The sequence below is a fragment of the Aedes aegypti genome, chromosome 3 (assembly GCF_002204515.2).
Source record: "Aedes aegypti strain LVP_AGWG chromosome 3, AaegL5.0 Primary Assembly, whole genome shotgun sequence".
NCBI lineage: Eukaryota > Metazoa > Arthropoda > Insecta > Diptera > Culicidae > Aedes > Aedes aegypti.
The window spans coordinates 34,345,405-34,365,842 of NC_035109.1; the positions used below are offsets into that span (position 1 = coordinate 34,345,405).

The 20,438-nt window shown below is 39.8% G+C and overlaps 1 protein-coding gene across 10 annotated transcripts in view; it reads right to left on the bottom strand.

The window, feature by feature from the left end:
- The window catches only part of LOC5566390 (dystrobrevin beta), a 138,595-nt gene that overhangs the window by 12,898 nt on the left and 105,259 nt on the right, over positions 1-20,438 (bottom strand). The window contains exons 1-9 of one of the 10 annotated variants that reach the window (XR_002502379.1): positions 20,091-20,246; positions 19,653-19,789; positions 19,288-19,587; positions 15,041-15,686; positions 14,852-14,975; positions 14,427-14,790; positions 14,146-14,361; positions 13,659-13,811; positions 11,999-12,671 (exon numbers count right to left, since the gene is read on the bottom strand). Coding sequence is in view for 8 of the 10 variants with exons in the window: in XM_021853651.1 (XP_021709343.1) it covers positions 11,999-12,049; positions 13,659-13,811; positions 14,146-14,361; positions 14,427-14,790; positions 14,852-14,975; positions 15,041-15,686; positions 19,288-19,587; positions 19,653-19,789; positions 20,091-20,110 (2,011 nt within the window). In the remaining 2 variants the exon portion in view is untranslated. The other 9 variants (XM_021853652.1, XM_021853651.1, XM_021853655.1 and 6 more) reach the window with 9 other exon arrangements.

Here is a 20,438-nt window from a genome sequence, read left to right on the forward strand (position 1 = left end):
CGGATCATGATTGTCACAGAGAGCGATAAAATAGAGATTTTCAATTTTTTCAAAATTTTATTACTGGAGTAGAATCTTCTCAAAGGTGGCATGTGCCTTGCGGGCCATGATCATTGTTGTAATGGCGCTTAATGCCAAGAACCCACCATCGACAATCATACCTGGTAAAATTCCTGGCATTTGCTATACATTTTCCGGTCAAATCAACTATATTTAAACCTTAAATTAATAAAAAATAATCAAAACAATATTCCTCCGCTTTTAACGAAATCGTCGTTTTATCACCGAAAAAACTGTAAATCGTATAGATTTGCCGTAGACTGTAAGTTTTTCCGTACTTCAGTTCAATAAGCTCAATGCTTTACCGAACAAATGGTAATTTGAAAATTCTAAGCCCACCATAGCTATAGCGTTCGTCAAGAAATTTTTCAAGGATATGTTAGACATCCACCTAGAAGAAACTTGCTAACAGTGGTTTTTGCCGTCGTGTACATACACGTTTCATGTCACCAACACTACTTAAAGAGTACTGGTGGAAAACCCAGACAACCAAAATGTACGCATAACGAAATCACCTGGAGGCTTTGTATGTGCAAAATTTCACTTATTAGATGTCGCGAAAAGGCTTTCTACGTACAAAAGTGGAGGCGATATGCGTGCATATACAGTATGGCCCATAAAAAAATGCGAAAATCGTCATATCATGTTTAATAGTAGTTTTTACATAGAAAATGTGAATGGAACATACATATTATTCATTACTTGTATTGTTTAATCTATTTAGACTCAGTTTTTCGTTTTGGACATGATTTTTATCTGTTACTTTTACCTTACCAGAGAGGAATTTGAAGCATACCTTCAAATTTTATTATGCGGACATCGAGTTCAAAATATGTGTGATGTAAGCTTCTAAAACATCAACGATGGCGTGAGATTCTTCACAGGCCTTGTCTCCAGCATACGCCCATATCAAATGAAAGAATTTTTTCATACCTGGGTCATTGGAGACTTAAACATATTTTCGAAAAAACGGCTCATTTCGGAGAGCTTTGATTGAACCTTCATGTAAGTGTGATAAGCGGCTCCGTTTTGCTCAAAACCTATGAGCTAGTATTGATATAAGTTGTCTCTAATCGAAGGAACAAGTTTCATCTTTAAAAATCTGTTATAGGCCTCCGTATTTATTTTTTACTAAACTTTAACAAAAAATAAAGGCATATCAAACCTATAAGACGCAAATGCCCTCAAAACTATGACCCTGGAAAAATATTTTATTAAGACCATGACGTGTTCTCAAAGAACTCCTCCATCCTCTGATACCAAACAAATTAAAATTTACAACAATAAAGTATGATTTTTGAAGGTGGAAAGTTTATCACCAGAGTATACGACAATCAGACGCTGTTTCTAGCTTCGGGCAGACAAAACCTTTGAACTTCTTTGCTTTATTACATAATTTAGGACAGTAAGAAAATATGACAAAAATTGTCCTAGATAGCGAAGTTATGTTAGAATATACTATAATAATCAGAAATTACATTCACTAGCAAGAACAATGAAAATAACGCTTGTGGATGCTAGATTCACGTTCAAACAATTTTCGCATTTTTTTATGGGCCATACTGTATTATTTGATGAATAATAACATGCAATGTGAGTGTATAAATATTGCACCGAACTAACCTGTGATCTTATGCGACTTAACTTATGATAACAAATGTTCATTTGACAGCTGCGACGAATTGATTCGACTTCATTTGTACGAGTGTACGGGACGAAATAAAATGTGCAAATGAACTCAGAAAAAAAGTGTTTATGCGAGGAAACTCATCAACTTGACGAGTTTATCCACGGTGTTTTGCGAGTTTGATATAATTAGTACGAATAAACGAGTTATAACGTGAACTTTCCCAGATAGCCGTAGCGGTAAACGCGCAGCTATTCAGCAAGACCAATCTGAGGGTCGTGGGTTCGAATCCCATCGGTCGAGGATCTTTTCGGGTTGGAAATTTTCTCGACTTCCCAGGGCATAGAGTATCTTCGTACCTGCCACGCGATATACACATGCAAAAATGGTCATTGGCATAGTAAGCTCACAGTTAATAACTGTGGAAGTGCTCATTAGAACACTAAGCTGAGGAGCAGGCTCTGTCCCAGTGGGGACGTAACGCCAGAAAGAAGAAGAACGTGAACTTTCATGCGATTTCTGGTTGTCTGGGAATATAAACAATATAAAGTAGATGACAACTTGACGCGTTCTTCAGAGGTAGAGTATAAGCAAACGACCCAGATAGCATTAGATAGTTTTAATGAAATTAACTCATCGAGTTCTTCAGTAAACTAATCAGGTGCTTCAAATGAAATTATAACATATTGTCAAAACTTTAACAGGATGAGAAGCGCAGCCAAATTGACTGAAATTCATCGTAAACTATCAGGTTGCGCATACTCTGTTGTTCTGGGAACTGAAACGAGTTGGGATGAGAGTATACGGAGTGAAGAAATTTTTGGAAATAATTACAATGTTTATAGAGCTGATCGTAATTATCAATGGTCTGAAAAAAAGTCGGGTGGCGGAGTTTTAATCGCAGTTTCAGCAAAATTGAGCTCTGGAATTATCGTTACCACTAAATTCAAAGAATTTGAGCACGTGTGGGCGAAAGTACAATTGTCTGGCGAGACACATATTTTTGTCTCCGTATACTTTCCTCCTAACAATGCGTGCAAAGAAACATACGATAAATTTTTTAGTGTAGCGGAAATGTTATGTCTAGTTTACCCCCTGAAGTTAAGATTCATATTTACGGTGATTTTAACCAACGCAACATTGATTTTATACCTGATATGGACAATGATTATACATTACTCCCAGTCATTGGAGAAAGTGAATTGCTACAGTTTATATTTGACAAAATTGCAAACTTAGGTCTTAATCAAATCAATCATGTAAAAAATCAACAAAACTGTTATCTTGATCTCTTGCTGACAAACGTCTCTGATGACTTTTGTGTTAATGAGGCATTGACTCCACTTTGGAAAAATGAAGTGTTTCATACGACAATAGAATTTTCTTAGTTTATTTCTAATACAGATTTCTATATTGACAATGAATTTGAGGAAATATTCGACTTTAATTCAGCTAACTATGACAACATTAGAAATAAATTAAATAACATTAACTGGCAATCGATTTTGAGAAGCAAAGATGATGTAAATAATTCAACAGAAGTTTTCTACAACTGTTTGTTCAAAATAATATTAGAAGAAGTACCAATCATTAAAAGAAGGTGTAATGGTTTTTCAAAACATCCTGTTTGGTTCAATAAAGAAATAATAAATTTGAAGAATCGTAAACAGAAACTACATAAAATTTACAAAAAGCATAAAAGTCAAGAGAATTTACAAGTATATTTGAATATGAGCGTACAACTCAACTCAGCAATGCGATTGGCATATGAAAGCTACAACTCCAAAACTGAGCAAGAAATCAAAAACTGTCCAAAGAATTTCTTCAACTATGTTAAATCTAAACTAAAATCCAATAACTTTCCTTCTACAATGTATTTTAATGAAAAGGTTGGCCATACCTCACAAGATATATGCAACTTATTTTCAAAATTTTTTCAAGAAGTATACACAACATACTCTGAAGCTGATCGTGATTATGAATACCGTAAAACGGGGTAACTTTGATAGTTTTTTCGAAGAAAATTTGAATATTTGTGCATGCTGTTTTAAAGATTTACAATTTATATTTTTAAAACAAGTACTGGCATCCTGGCTATCGATTACAGTCGATAAATTGGCAAAAGATTTATTTTGAATGGATATATAATTTTTCATATAATCGAAAGTTGGTTTTCTGTTTTGGGGTAACTTTGATAATGGAGTATGATTCGAACAAAATTGAATGAATTACGAACATTTGTAGGGCATTGCATACCTCTAGGCGTTTAACGTTATATGGAAATTTCTGACTTAGATTACAAAAATGGTCCCAGTTTGTGAAAGTGCTTTTCGCTAAGAGATTTGAGACCGTATTCAAGTTCTATGATAACTAGGCTGTCAAAGATAAATGGCCAACTATTCAAAACTACATCAAATAGTGATCGTAGAACAGATTGTTTGTAAGCGTTTCAAAAATGCTGAAATTGTGTAAATTTTTTAAATTCGTATAAAAAGCCTAAAATGTTCTTGACTCAAATGAAAACTGCTCTCGCATGAAGCGTCATACTAATATTCTTTAGTTTTGCATTCGTTTTGCTCAACTGATTAACAGAAATTATGATATTTCGATTAGTATGTGGTGGGTTATGCACTATCAAAGTTACCCGCATTATCAAAGTTACCCCGTTTTACGGTATTTCGATTTCCATCCTGAATTTCCTAACGATGTTGGTATCAGTCATATAAATGTGCATGAAATATTGAATGGTTTGAAAAACTTGGATGCAACCAAAGGAAATGGACCGGATGGAGTTCCACCAATCTTCATGAAGACTTTAGCAATTGAATTAACTACTCCCTTATTTTGGCTCTTTAATATGTCACTGGAGTCTGGAGTCTTTCCAAAGATGTGGAAAAGCTCATACCTTGTTCCCATTTTCAAATCTGGCAAAAAACTGATATTATTAACTATCGTGGCATTGCCCTTATTTCGTGCATTCCGAAGCTCTTTGAGGCTATCATAAATGAAAAAGTATTCATCCAAATCAAAAACAGAATAACTACAGCGCAGCACGGCTTTTTTAAAGGGCGTTCGACAGCCACTAATTTGCTCGAATTTGTAAACTATTCATTGAGTGCTATGGAAAATGGAAATCATGTAGAAGCTTTATACACAGATTTTAGTAAAGCATTTGACCGTGTTGATATACCCATGCTTATATTTAAACTACAAAAAATTGGTATTGAAGCTAAATTGCTGAAATGGATTGAATCATATTTAACCACTCGCGAGCTAATCTAATAGTGAAATTCAAAGGAAAAAAATCAACTCCAATACATGCCACTTCAGGGGTTCCACAAGGCTCTCATTTAGGTCCGCTTTTGTTTATACTGTTTGTGAACGATTTGTCGTTTATTCTTGACAAAATAAAAGTATTAATCTATGCTGACGATATGAAACTTTATTTGGAAATAAAAACTGCACAGGACATACATACTTTTAAACACGAAGTACAAATCTTCCACACGTGGTGTCAGAAAAGCCTACTACAACTGAATGTAAAAAAATGTAACCTGATATCTTTTAACAGGAAAAGAGACATTCCCAATGTAACAATAACTTTAGGCAATCAAAATGTTGAAAAATGTAATAGAATCAGAGACTTAGGCATAATTTTAGACTCAAAACTTATTTTCATTGATCACTATAACACTATAATAAATAAAGCTAATAATATGTTAGGCTTCATTAAACGCTTCGCTTATAACTTCAATGATCCATACACAATAAAAACATTGTTCATTGTCTATGTTCGATCAATACTTGAATATTGCAGCATAATTTGGTCACCTTTTTCAACAGTACATGATGGAAGGATAGAGTCGGTGCAAAAACAATTTTTATTATATGCTCTTCGCAAATTAGGTTGGACAGAATTTCCATTACCATCTTACAAAGCTAGATGTATGTTGATTAATATTCAAACACTAAAAGAGCGTCGTGAATATGCCATGATTTCGTTTATAAACGATATTGTATCCCATAAAGTTGATTCACCAGAATTATTATCTAAATTAAACTTTTATGTACCATCCAGACGTTTACGCCATCGAGAACTATTTGCAATCAACTATCACCGTACTAATTATGCAAAATTTGGGCCAATGAACCAAATGATGACTACTTATAATAAACATTACAATTCAATCGACTTAACTTGGTCCAAAGCGAAGCTAAAACAATACTTCCGCACATTATCTTAAGAAGAAAAATTAGGTAATTGAATGTAGAAGTGTAACTAGCGCATAAGAAACTCTCTGTAACGGTCTACAAACATGATTGACGACAATAAATAAATAAATAAATAAATAAATAAATAAATAAACAAAGATCAGCTGTTCCCAGCAAAATCAAACGGCAGTATTTTCCACCAGCAAATTTGGGGATGTGTTCGTGACACCGCTCGGCGAGAGGTCAATGGGCCTCTTAGGAGGTGTTGAAAACATTCGTTCAGAAATTCTTCGGGGACCTCGATGCTCCTTGCAAGCAGTTGCCCAAAATTTTATGCCAAAATCAATAAAAGTGTACTGTGATCTGTAAAACATGGGTACCTTTTGCAGTACCAAGGGGCTAAATCTTGGGCTAAATGCAGTACTAGAAGTGGTACTCATTCTGAACCCGACTTCTATGTCTCTATTCGTCCCTAAGTACTAAAGCTTTTGAGAAGTTTTCTACTATTGATCGAAAGACAGTGTCCTTGGCTAGCGTCCCATACAAAACTGCAACAGAAGAGGTTAATGTGGCTCAGTTATAGATTGAAGAGAAAGCAACCAAAAAGAGTTTTTTAATGTTGGATAGGTCCTTTTGAAAAATACGCGTGAAATCTTGCAGAGATCGCTGTTTCAGATATCAGTTCGTAATTTCTACAAAATCCTGTTAATGGGTTTGAAAAGATTTCACCGTAAATGGAATCTTGCCAAAATATACCGAATATTTGTATGAGCGATATTAGTTTAATTTTCAAGTTGGCAATGCAAAACAAAATCCAGCAAAGCCGGTGAGGTAAAATATCTTGAAATCTTTTTCTATTGGGATCGATATTTGCACCAATATTTTTAACATAGTATCTACTCTAGCTAATGAACATCAAACGATTTGGCCGACAAAAACATTCATGAAGAAAATAACTGAACAATACACAATTTCCCATAACTCACTTATTGAAAAATATTCGATGCAGCGCCCGGTCGATTTCGGTTGTTTTTATTACAACCTTTATCAACGTAATAATGTCCATTACATTTAACTATTTTGAACAAGCCTTATAAAGGTCCACAGAATTATTTAGATTAACAGGATTGGTGACTGACCCATGATCCATTTTTGGTTTTTGCATTTCCGTGTTGCCGAAATCCAACGGTTTCATTGTTAAAATCGAACCGTCCCAAGTAACATTATTAGCTGAACAACAGTTTATTCAGCTGGAATATGCATTAAAGTGGTTTGTTTAACTCTTGTTCCACTAAAATGTTTGTTGAGGTGCCAAAAATGAATCGTGACAAAATCGAACTGTACATAAAAAATCTGAACTCCACTTAACGAAGCGGGCGTGGTTCGAGATTCCTCACATTTGTTCATCAACGAAGATAAAACGATACTTACTTACAATGGCTTCGCAGACCCCCTGAGGAGCCGCTAGAGATCCGCGGACCACCAGTTGGGAAGCCCTGCTTTAGAGCACCATGGAGTAGAGGTTGTCGTAATCTTACTTTATTTCAATCTATATAGTTAATATGTATTATAAATAGGTATTTCTTGATTCGGGATATTAACAGTAAAAAGATGTTTACTCGTCGACGTCCACTATAAAAAAGATGGATCATCTCGGTTTATTCTCCCTTGTAACTTACATTTACATATTTTGACTTGGAAGATTGGTATTTGAACAATGACAAACCATGATCTGTCAAACGACAGGTTGCACTGAACCAAAAGATCCAATCGGATACTACACTCCTCATCCCTTCGATAACAAATTCTATCAGTCTGAATAATGTATTCATTTTGTTAAAATCCAATTCTTATTAAGTAGATGAAAAAACCGTATTTAGTACTATACCATTCAATTCCACTAGAGTTTGTATCCTTTGACAGATACGCGTATTTCGACCTCAACTGTAAGGCCTTACAGTTGAGGTCGAAAATTCGATTTTCATAAAATTAATTGATATAGTGGCCACATTATGGCCGGTTCCGGAAATTATCTGTGACTTGAAATTTGCCTGCCTCCAGGGGCACAAACGCACAGCACCCTTTTCACCTGACCTGACCCAGTGACCGACCGGAATAACTCCGGCCACAGGAACATTCCCGATACCTTCTAGCCACTTTTCGTAACTAGATATGTGTGCGAGTATGCTAAAGTGACCAGACGTCCTGGATTGTGCGGGACAGTCCCGGATTCAAGACATCTGTCCCGCATTATCGAGCGTCCCGGAAAACGTCCCGGATTCGATCAGTCGGCTTCTATCATATTTCGAAAATATTAATTGAAATGTGATGATGATTTACAAAAAACGTACAATATACGACGCATTCATTTGAAAATCCAGGCAAATGAATTAGGATTTCAAAGTTTATTCTTGCAATTTAATGTTATCATTTCATAGTCGTAAGAAGTAGTTTAAAGTTTTCCAGTTTCAGGGGACCAACATTTAGTGTATAGGGCAGATGTTCAATCTTTGAAATGTGTTAGAGCATGGAAACAGTTTCACCCTTTAATATATTCTTATTACCGTTTCAGTTTGGACTTTAAAATAAAACACGTCTACTCTGCTTCACAGTCTACGATAAAAGAGACCGACTTCGTTCTTTATTTCATCTTCATTGTTTCACATCGGGTTTTGCTCTTTAAACATATTTTATATAAGTGTGTGCGTGAATAGCAAAAGGGGTTGCGACTCCTAAGCCGAATAGTACACACCCCTGGCTGTCATTTCAAATTTTGAATTTCTTAAGTTTTTTTTTCTATAATTTGTTAAATATTTTATAAAAATCAATTTTGTTAACTTACATACAGTCAGTGACACAAGTTGGTTATCAAGTGCTATTTTTCCATGCACAGTGCTCATATTTGAGGCTTTGTATCTCAGCTTTTGGTAGTCCGATTAAGCTGAAATTTTAGTATCGAACTACCGACAGACTTCAAAATTTAATTAAAAAACGATCAGTTGTGGGTGATTGGTGTGTTCTGATAAATTGTGTAACTTCTGAAAGTAAACAACTTTGCCCAACAAACCAACCACCCAAAACTTATCGTTTTTTAATTAAATTTTAAAGTCTCTTGTGTACTTACCTTTGACAACCCTCTGAAACTCTTTTGAAAATAACTGCAATGTATTGACTTCACTACAGACGAAACTTCAAGTTGTTTGTAGTTCGTCATTCAAATTCCAGCCAAATCGGATAACCAAAAGCTGAGATACAGACCCTCAAATTTGTGCATTTTGTATGGAAAAACAGCAGTTGATTGCTAGCTTTTGCCATTGACTGTAAATCAATGTTGTCTAAATTAGTTTCACAATATCTAAATTCATAATAATATTAAAATAAAGTTGTAATAAATGATCATTTTGCACCCTGTTTTACGACACCAAAAGGATAGACAACTACTACGTCATATTTAAAAAAAAATCTAATGATTTTCGTTTCAAAACATTAGATTATAAAACCGTGATATTCTTAGGTTATGACCTCAAAGGAAGAAAAATATCACGTATCGTGTGATGTTATATGATACATTTTAAAAACTTTTATTTTTGTCCCGGATTGAAGCAAAACATATCTGGTCACTTTATAGTATGCTGACGAAAAATAATTCAAATCCGTTTTGTATTCGCTGAGCGGTGAGAGTTTTAGTTGTTTTTCTTTCACTCAGGCCTATATGGGTTAAATACTGCGTTAGATGAACTATTCAACTCATTTTGAAAATCAAACACCATTGGAATCTGAATTGTATGGATTCAAAAGTTTTTCTTGGCATTATTTTTTGTTTGAGCGACAAATATTTAGCAAAATGCATTTTTTGTGTTTTGTACATGTTATGCTATAGTCCTATATAGTTAGGGGTTGTTCATAAACCATGTGGTCGTTTTTAGGGCGTGGGGGGGGGCTGTTTGTGACCATGGCATTATGGGCCAGGGACGCAATCTGGCGGGACAAAATTAATAACTCGGTAACGAAGCGTTTCCGGTAGTTGGTGTCTCCGGCAAAGTTTTTTGTAACAACGAGGAATATCTAAATAAACATAAACATAAACGGATAGTTCGTTGATCGTCCGCATAGGTGGCGCCACAATCTAACTTTTTACTGTGACGTTCTAGAGACTTGGCATGTTCGGCAAAGTTGTTCATTTTGATAAAAAAAAAAAACAACTCTCTGGAAGACGTCAAAATTCCACTATTGTTGCCTACTGTTTTCGAGTTATTGGCAAAAGTAGACCAAATTAGTGAAAAAACGTTTTTGTTCCATGACTCGTTATTTCTAAAAGTCGATCGTCCCTTCAGATTGACTCATGGAAATTTAACCGTATTGGAGTAATATAATCATTGTAAAAAATTGAAATATCTCAAAACACCAATATATACCTCTCTGAAATTTTGACATTCGTTTCATCAAGTATTGTTCAATGTTGCCTTAAAGTTTGAGCTTGCGATTTTTTGCGCTTTTGTAGAAATTAAGGTTGAAAAATTGCTCTTTTTATCAAGTTTTTTTTTATTATTTCTTAATTTTTATGCGTCGTATTATTAAAAAAATTTCACCAGAGCTTGGGTTTGTTATATATTTATCAGCAAAAAATATTAAATGTCATCATTCTTAGAAAAATATGTTAAATTCGGTGAAAAAAAATGTTTTTTTCACTAATTTGGTCTACTTTTGCCAATAACTCGAAAACAGTAGGCTGTGGAATTTTAACGTCTTCGAGAGAGTTGTTTGTTTTATCAAAATGAACAACTTTGCCGAACATGCCAAGTCTCTAGAACGTCACAGTAAAAAGATAGATTTTGGTGCCACCTATGCGGACGATTAACGAACTATTCATTTATGTCCGTAGATGGTCCTCGTTGTTACAAAAAAACTTTGTCGAAGACACCAACTACCGGAAACGCTTCGTTACCGAGTTATCAATTTTGTCCCGCTAGATTGCGTCCCTGGCCCATTGTGCATGGTCCATACAAATTTCAATTTTTTGTATGGAGAAATTACCACAAAGGGGAAGGGGGGATCTGAAAATAAAAAAAATGTCCACGTGGTTAATGCACAGCCCCTTCTCCATTTCGTCCAAAAGTGAAAACCACAATTTTTATTTTGGAATGTTTGTTTTATGAATTGCTGTATACTGTTTCGTAAAAATGAATTACGAAGATCAAAGAAGTACTGATTTGGGTGAAGTTTTTTTAACAATAGGGTAGATGTACCAACAGTGGAGGTACTAAGCACGATTGAACTTCATTTAACCGCCTAAATTCAAGAAGCGCTATTAATGTACATGTTAATGTTGTAACGGGAAGTAACGACCATTGACTTAATGAGAAAAAAGATTTCATCACAGTAATCCATGGCATGTCAGTGAAAAATAATACCTCCACTATTGGTACAGTGTTCCTTTAGTTGCGGTATTTTTTTTATTTGTGTTCCTATAGTTGCGGTATTCGTTGTTTTCTTATGGGACCCTCCACTATAGGAACACTATACCGCAACTATTGGTACAAGCAAGAACAGTTTTAGCCACTTTAGTGATATTTCATCAGTTTTAAAGCAATTTGAACGCTCTTTTCAACTATTCCGTGCATCAACAAACCAATACGTCGATTGGCAGTGTCGGTTCTGTGGCTAATGTAATAAAATCAGTGAAAACGGCACTACCGCAACTATAGGAACACCCACAACTAAGGGAATACTTACCCTATTTGAATTTCTAAGGATTACGAAAGTTGTAAAATAGTGATCAATTCGTTCCTGGTGTTGATATCTACAAACTTAAATACTAACTGAAAATGACCACCAAACACTATATGAATGTTTTCGTGAATGTTAAATCATATCCAATGCAATGCTTACATACGTATTGAAAGAATGTCACTTGTTTAACAAAGTTTCCGAAATTTAGTGCAATTTAGAATGTTAGGCGGTGCTCTATGACATTCAACGAGAACTATCATTGATTGAGTGATGGAAAACATCCAAGTAACCTAAAACTTTTACTGTTTCATGAATATTACACGGAAAATAAACAAAAAGTCGCATATAACTATAAATCATCGCTCTTACCTAGCATCTGTCTGACATGATGGTGCATGCCATACTCTTCATCGGATCCTGCTGAAACGTAGTTGTGATTGGATAGTGGCGGTTGGTTGATTGGAAGTTTTATTTTAGTTGTTTCAGTGTGCGCGCAGTTGTGGTTTTTTTGTGTTGATTGTTGGGAAGTATCATATATAGTTGAAAGAAAGCGATTATTTTCTTGGTAGTTGATGCACTGTGAAAAATGTTGTTGTTGTTCTGTGTTCGAGTTGCCAAGTTTTCCGATTGTGGTTCAAAAAACATAAATTTTTTAAAGAAAAACTAAAACGTGGTAGTGGTTGCAGGTGTTGCAGTAGTTATCTTTTGTGTCGTGCCTTTTTTGGAGGTTCAGCTGGGACGTTGATTACGATGCCAACAAAAAGCCAAGGTTTGGCAGCTTTGCGTGAGGTATCGAATTGAAGCTCAAAAAACAATTTTCGCAAAAATATAACTTCTGGAAAAAAGGAAGCAAAACTGGTTGAAGGCAAGCCATATCGGGAAACGCAGCAGTCTGCACCAAAAGTTTTTTTTTTTTTTTTGAACATATATTTGAACTCCTCGCGTCGTGGGCAAGCACATGGCGGCACTCACGCGCACTAGCTACATTCGAGTTAGACTCTCCTCTCCTTTAGGAATGCGCTTTCCGGCGGAGAAGCAGTACCTAGAAATCGGAACACCAATATTTGTAGGTTATGTTCGTTTCCGTTATAGAGATTTGCTTAGGATCCTACACTGACGCAAAATGGCAATATGAAGAAGGTACGTGTACATACGAGAGGCTAAAGAGAACTTCCATACTTTCGGAATAACAAAGTAGCCATAACAGAGTTTTTTTACAGCGCGTAGCTTACTTGGATCGGCTGGTTGGTGGCAAATAATTACACACGCACACACATACGTATTCAAAAATAGTGATCGAATCTACAAACACTGAGATTGATGTGAAAAACTTTTTTGGCGCAACAACGGGATTGAGGCATTGAAAGCTATGAGGAGCAGTTAAAAGTTAAAAAATATACATTTATAATGCATTCACAACACTGCCGCAAGCTGCGAACTAAATATGTTGGCTGCACTGAACACGGATGAAATTTTCATTAGGCGTAGTTAGCGTAGTTTTAAATTTCGTAAATTTGGTAAAACGAACTGAACAAGCTATTTGGTTTGTTATTTCATACAAAATAAAGACTTTTTACGTGTAAAAGAACATTGAGCGACTAGATCTAACCGAAAAGTGCTTGTAAATACACATTTATAGATAAAAGAAGACATCAGAAAACTACGAAAGAAGGCCGTGGATTTAATTTTTCAAAGGATCTTCGCATGAAGTACAGAACGTTGAAAGTCAATAAAAAAAGTCAACAATGTGCTTAGATAGAACTGATTTTGCACTGGGTCTGTCTAAACATAATGAAATGATTTGAAACTTGGTGCAAGGAGATGGAACCGATTCGAACGGACGTTCGAACCATTATTGAAGTGTGCGAACATAAGAACCGAGACAAAACATTCAAACTGGACTGCTGGTCCAGAGCTGGACTGCCCATAAACGCATGTCAGTCCCATGTTTGCTGGATTTCCTATTCACATGGGACAATTATGCGTTTATGGGCAGTGGAGTTCAACCCTGGTGTCCACGTGTTCTAACCTGAATTTAACTCGCGCACCAGTGAACTCATGGCCGACGAAACCGAATCGGCCGCGTAGTGCAAATCGTTTCTCCCGGAAGCGGAAGGACCGGCACCAGTACCAGGAGCATTGGCGGACGGTGGTCGACCCATTATTGGGTTGTGGACTCCATCTGTGGAAAGGAGGGCAGTTTTGTCGAATTGATGGTAGATTTCTTGGTTGATTCGGTAAGATATTGATTTGTACAAATTGGACGAAGATTTGATCAATTCTTTGTAGATCTTTAAATGAAAGAATCTCGGCTTTTGAATGAAGCGCACACCCAAAGCTTGTTCGACACTTGAGGACATTCTATGTATTACGAAATGAAGCACTAGTTACAATAAACTCACAATGGAATGTACACGTGTAGCGTAAGCATAAATATTAGCCAATAGATAGAAACTGGTTCGTTACAGTTATCTCAAAGCAAAATAAGCACAATATGGTTTTTCAGCGTTACTTACTATTGTTTCCGTTGGGGACGTATCCTCGCATGTCCATTGGATGGGGATGACCCATCATTCCTCCCGGAGGCTCCTGCATGTGACTGTTGAGCATCATTTGCTGTTGTTGAAGTTGCTGTTGCTGAAGTTGTTGCTGTTGCAGTATACTTTGCTGAAGATGCGGTGGCACATTTGGAGGCATTCCGGGAACCCGTTGTTGACCAGGCATTTGAGGACCTGTTAAACAAAATCCCCAATCAAAGTAACCCTTGCAGAAGATGGTAACCATGGAAACAGCCTACCTTGAGGGAGCGGCGGGCTCTTACCCGACCGCGGACTAGAATTCGGTGTAGACCGTGGACTTTGTGTTTGGTGGTTCTTAAGCATTCGCATAAGACCTTCCAGTTGAGCCATCAGCTGCCGCCGAGAGTCCTGCAGTGCCCCCAGATGACCCTCTAGTTCGCCCTTTCGCTGCCGCAGAGCGCGCAGCTCGTTCATCAGGGCCGGGCTCTCCGGTTGCACCTGTTCGGCTTCTTGCTGCCGGCGGAGTTTCTGAATTTCTCGCATGATTTCTTTGTTTTTGGACTCGAGCTGCATGATTAGCTCTCGCTGAGCGCGGGAGCTGTCCAGCCCTATTTGGACCGGATCGGGAGCCGAACTGCCAGGCTGTTTCGAAATAAGCTGGTTAAAACGTCTATATCTAGATAAAAAGTGCAACAGAACTTACCGTCCGACTTTCTTGAGCAAGTCTCGCTGCGTACCGCGCGATAAGTCTGTGCTCTTCGTCGTTCGAATTGGCTCCACCTCGCGTAACGGAAGTACCGTTACTGTCCAGGGATAGACCAGTGCCCCTGGAATTCAGATCGAGTTAGGTTGCTCAATAGATTTGCTTCATAGGAAAACCCGCATCACTTACCGCGAATCCAGCGTACTGCTCCGGTCGTACATCCCAGGGATCATGCCGCCGTCCTGGAAGCCATTGTGCGACGGCAATGGCGACGGTGGTACGATGTGCGACAGGTTGAGCGTCTTTTCCGGTTGTTCTGGAAACCTTGGCAGCACCTGATTGGGCTTTTCCGGCACGCAACGGAAACTCTTCCGTAGCGAGTGACCAATCTGTTTACTGGGGCTCTTGTAGCTGGAGTATTCCTTGACTTCGTGGTCGTTTTGGTGGTTTAGAGAAACTCGACCCTGCCAGAAGCAGTCCTGGCAGAGCTGGTAGGCATGACATCGCTGACATCGATACCGGAAACCGGTGAAGTTCTCCCGCAGGCAGACGGAGCAGATGGTTGGATGGACAACCGCTTCAACGGTGGCCAGTCTGTGTAGTAGGGAAAGCCATACCAGGCACGCTGGGCCAGGTTCCGACATCAGCACGGCCATGAAATCGTTTACGGTTATTTTGTTCTCTACTGGGAAAATTTCGCTTTCGAGTCCTTCCTGATAGTGGAATGTGGGCGATTCAAAGACGGCTGCGGGAAGAGCTAGGACTTCCCGCAGAAAGTCTCCGAGTTTCCAGTGGATGAGCTGTCCAGCACCGTCGGAAATTTGTGAGAAGATGTCTACAAAGAAGATAATAGAAGACATTTCGATGAAAAGGGGCTTCATAAAAGGAATCGAGCTTCACAATACTATGCCATTCCAGGGTTCCATTATAAAAATCTATCAAGTATATCGACTCGTGACACGGAGCCGCTATGCCGTGCCGAGCCGAAACTCAATGCATCCCATAAAGCCTTCGTGTCACGAGCCGATATGTGCTGGGATAAAAATGAGAGCATTTAGGCAAACGCACGATGGAGATGATAGAACGGTGGTAGCAGCATTTCGGTGAACACTTGAATAGCGCGGAAAGCGTAAGGTAGTAGTGGCCAAACAACGTACACATTTAAATTATTTTACGGATTCCTTAGGAGATTTTACAACAGCTGAAAAAAAATTAACGGAGTACGGTAAATTTTAAAGTATTCTGTGAAAAATCACCGGAATCCGTTAAATTTCGACGGAATTACGGTGTTTTATTTCACCGAACTGTTCAGCTGTTGAGATTACGGTGAAATTCACCGTATGAGCTTAGTGTGTAGGTTAAAAATCGATCTACCACCACTTTTAGGGAAGCTAAGGATGTTATTCAACAGCTCAAAAACAATTGAGCAGTTGGTGAGCAAGGCGTCAGGACCTATCGTGGCGCTAACATCGACTCCGACCACTATCTGGTGATGGTCAAACTGCGCCCAAAACTCTCCGTCGTTAACAACGTACGGTACCGACGGCCGCCCCGGTATGACCTAGAGCGGCTCAAGCAACCGGATGTCGCAGCGGCATACGCGCAGCAACTCGAGGCTGCATTACCGGAAGAGGGTGAGCTGGACGAAGCCCCTCTTGAGGACTGCTGGAGAACAGAAAAAGCAGCCATCAACGATGCAGCTGAGAGCAACGTCGGGTACGTGGGACGGAGTCGACGGAACGATTGGTTCGACGAGGAGTGCCAGGAGGTTTTGAAGGAGAAGAATGCAGCGCGGGCGGTCATGCTGCAGCAAGGGACCCGGCAGAACGTGGAACGCTATAAACGGAAACGGCTACAGCAGACCCGCCTCTTTCGGGAGAAAAAACACCGCCTGGAGGAGACGGAGTGCGAGGAGATGGAACAGCTGTGCCGGTCTAAGGAAACGCGTAGGTTCTATCAGAAGCTCAACGCATCCCGCAACGGCTTCGTGCCGCGAGCCGAGATGTACAGGGATAAGGATGGAAGCATTCTGACGGACGAGCGTGAGGTGATCGAAAGGTGGAAGCAGCACTTCGACGAGCACCTGAATGGTGCTGAGAACACAGGCAATGAAGGACGGGACAACGGAGGAAATGCCTTCGTCAGTACTGCGGAAGATGGAAACCAACCAGCCCCCACTTTGAGGGAGGTTAAGGATGCCATTCACCAGCTCAAGAACAATAAAGCTGCTGGTAAGGATGGTATCGGAGCTGAACTCATAAAGATGGGTCCGGAAAGGCTGGCCATTTGTCTGCACCGGCTGATAGGCACAATCTGGGAAACAGAACAGCTATAGGAGGGGTGGAAGGAAGGGGTAATCTGCCCCATCTACAAGAAAGGCGACAAGTTAGATTGTGAGAACTTTCGAGCGATCACCATTCTAAATGCGGCCTACAAAGTATTATCCCAGATCATTTTCCGTCGTCTGTCACCCGTAGTAAACGAGTTCGTGGGAAGTTATCAAGCCGGCTTCGTTGACGGCCGATCGAAAACGGACCAGATCTTTACTGTACGGCAAATCCTCCAAAAATGTCGTGAATACCAGGTCCCAACGCATCACCTTTTCATCGATTTCAAGGCGGCATACGACAGTATCGACCGCGTAGAGTTATGGAAAATCATGGACGAGAACAGCTTTCCCGGGAAGCTCACGAGACTGATAAGAGCGACGATGGAAGGTGTGCAAAATTGTGTGAAGGTTTCAGGCGAATACTCCAGTTCGTTTGGATCCCACCGGGGACTACGACAAGGTGATGGACTTTCGTGCCTGTTGTTCAATATTGCGCTAGAAGGTGTTATACGGAGAGCCGGGCTTAACAGCCGGGGTACGATTTTTACGAGATCCAGTCAATTTGTTTGCTTCGCGGATGATATGGACATCGTCGGCCGAACATTTGAAAAGGTGGCAGACCTGTACACCCGTCTGAAACGCGAGGCAGCAAAAGTTGGACTGGTGGTGAATGCGGTCAAGACAAAGTACATGCTAGCTGGTGGGGCCGAGCGCGACAGGGCTCGCCTAGGTAGCAGTGTTACGATAGACGGGGATACGTTCGAGGTGGTCGACGAGTTCGTCTACCTTGGATCCTTGCTGACGGCTGACAATAACGTTAGCCGTGAAATACGGAGGCGCATCATCAGTGGAAGTCGGGCCTACTATGGCCTCCAGAAGAAGCTGCGGTCAAAAAAGATTCACGCCCGCACCAAATGTACCATGTACAAAACGCTCATAAGGCCGGTAGTTCTCTACGGGCATGAAACGTGGACGATGCTCGAGAAGGACCTGCAAGCACTTGGAGTCTTCGAACGTTGGGTCACAGACAAACAGACGTCACACTCTCATTATTGTCCATCGACCACCTTTTTAACGGTTGATTCTAAAATATGGTAGGTGGCCAATCCGCCACCCACAGCGCTCGCATCGTTTTTGTTCGCGTTTGACGTTTACACACTAACGCCATCTGTTGGCCCGTCGGCCAAACACACCGATTTTAGCATTGGGCGTACATGTCCTCGTGACTATGATTTTGATCGTGATTTGTTCTAAGTGTTACGTCTGTTTGTCTGTGGTTGGGTGCTTAGGACGATCTTCGGCGGTGTGCAGGAAAACGGTGTGTGGCGGCGAAGGATGAACCACGAGCTCGCCCAACTCTACGGCGAACCCAGTATCCAGAAGGTGGCCAAAGCTGGAAGGATACGATGGGCAGGGCATGTTGCAAGAATGCCGGACAGCAACCCTACAAAGATGGTGTTCGCTTCGGATCCGGTTGGTACAAGAAGGCGTGGAGCGCAGCGAGCTAGGTGGGCGGATCAAGTGCGTATCGATTTGGCGAGCGTGGGGCAGAACCGAGGATGGAGAGATGCGGCCACGAACCGAGTATTGTGGCGTGAAATTGTTGATTCAGTGTTATCTGTGTAGATGTTAACTAAATAAATGAAAATGATGAGCAAGGCATCGGAGCTCAAAAGTAGATGGAGTACCGTGTACCTTTTAATTCCGCTCCTAAATGCTTATCTTTGACAGATACGCGTATTTCGACTACCACTTGCAGTCTTCTTCAGTGTCAGTTACTCGTATCCATGTCCGTAAATTAAAAGCTGAAATTTGGCAAATCGACTAAACTAGAGACGATCTATCCACCAAAAATAGCTTATGTCGTTTTTATCGAAAAAATGTACGTTTTATTCCATAGTCCAATCTACTGGTACATTACAACCATTGGTACCGGCACCCTACGCTTTAGGTTTGGTCAATACGAGAAAACATGGGCTGCCGTCGGGAATTAAGAGATACGACCAAGCGTCGAATGATGATTCAGTGTTACCAGTTGAGATGTTAACTACATAAATTAGATTGTTATAACAGATTCCCCGATCACAAAATCCCCAACCATACTCACATCGTAGCTTATCGACCATCTTCCCAGCGCACATGATCGCCAGGGCGACCTTGATCGAGAACACCCGGATCTTGCCGCTGTTGTCGCCCGAGTAGGCCGCCAGCAGCCAATTCAGGAGAAGACTAGCTTTGGAATCGACAGGAACTTGTTGCGTCGGGGGAAGACGTTTGTTGAGGTTGTGGTACAGGGACGAGACCAGCGTCTCCAGCCGGCTCACGCTGACCTCGTTCTGGTGCTCCAGGGTGTTCAGTCCATTTTCGCGGAACGCCTCGATCACGTTCCAGATATCCACCAGGTGTACTGCGGAAGGAAGAACACAATTAACTAACTTTGTTACTGGTATTGTTAAGCCATCCGAAACTTACAATTTGTCGACTTTTGAACATATCGCAGCTTGCACGCGGTCCTATACGAAGCGAAACGGATTGTGTCGAAAGATTGGATTTTGAGGTCCTGAAGAATCGCCACCCGGGGCTCCATTTCCATGGCCGAGTGCGATGCTCTAAAATGAGATCAAGCGAATAAAGGTATTCGTTAGCATTTTATTACTCAAATCGAGAGAAAATTTAACTATCTGTCAAAAGATTTTCGGATCAACAGAATTGGTACAGAAAAATATTTCCCAATCATAAATCACAGTTAATCGTTACAATCGGAACAGATCGCCAACGCCATCGTCGTGTTCCTCTGTCTTTCCGAGCCAATTCATGTCCATTTGCACAGAACCATTGCTGTCAACGCGGGGTTATTTATTCGACAACATCAAACGGATTTATGTGGGTGCACCTTTTGTGTTGGCATACCGTTCTTTCTGGCGATTCATAGCTTTATGTTCCGACAGGTGTGCGCGCCAGGAGAAACTCTAAGAAATTTTCCGACTTCTCTCACGATGCGATGGTTGGGCATTTGATAATGGCTTCAACAAAGATTCTTCTTCTTCTAGTTATTGGCAGTGGCGTAGCTAGGGTTTTCGGGGCCCGGTGCGGAGTCAGATTTGGGGGCCCTATAAATAGAGGTGTATGTATTAAGTCATTTAAATTTATAGTAAAATAATGAGACTCGTGTTGGATTGAAAATATCCTACTTATTTATTTGAATGGCTGGTTTATCATTCAAATTACTGAATTTGATTATTCTTCTTTCTGGCGTAA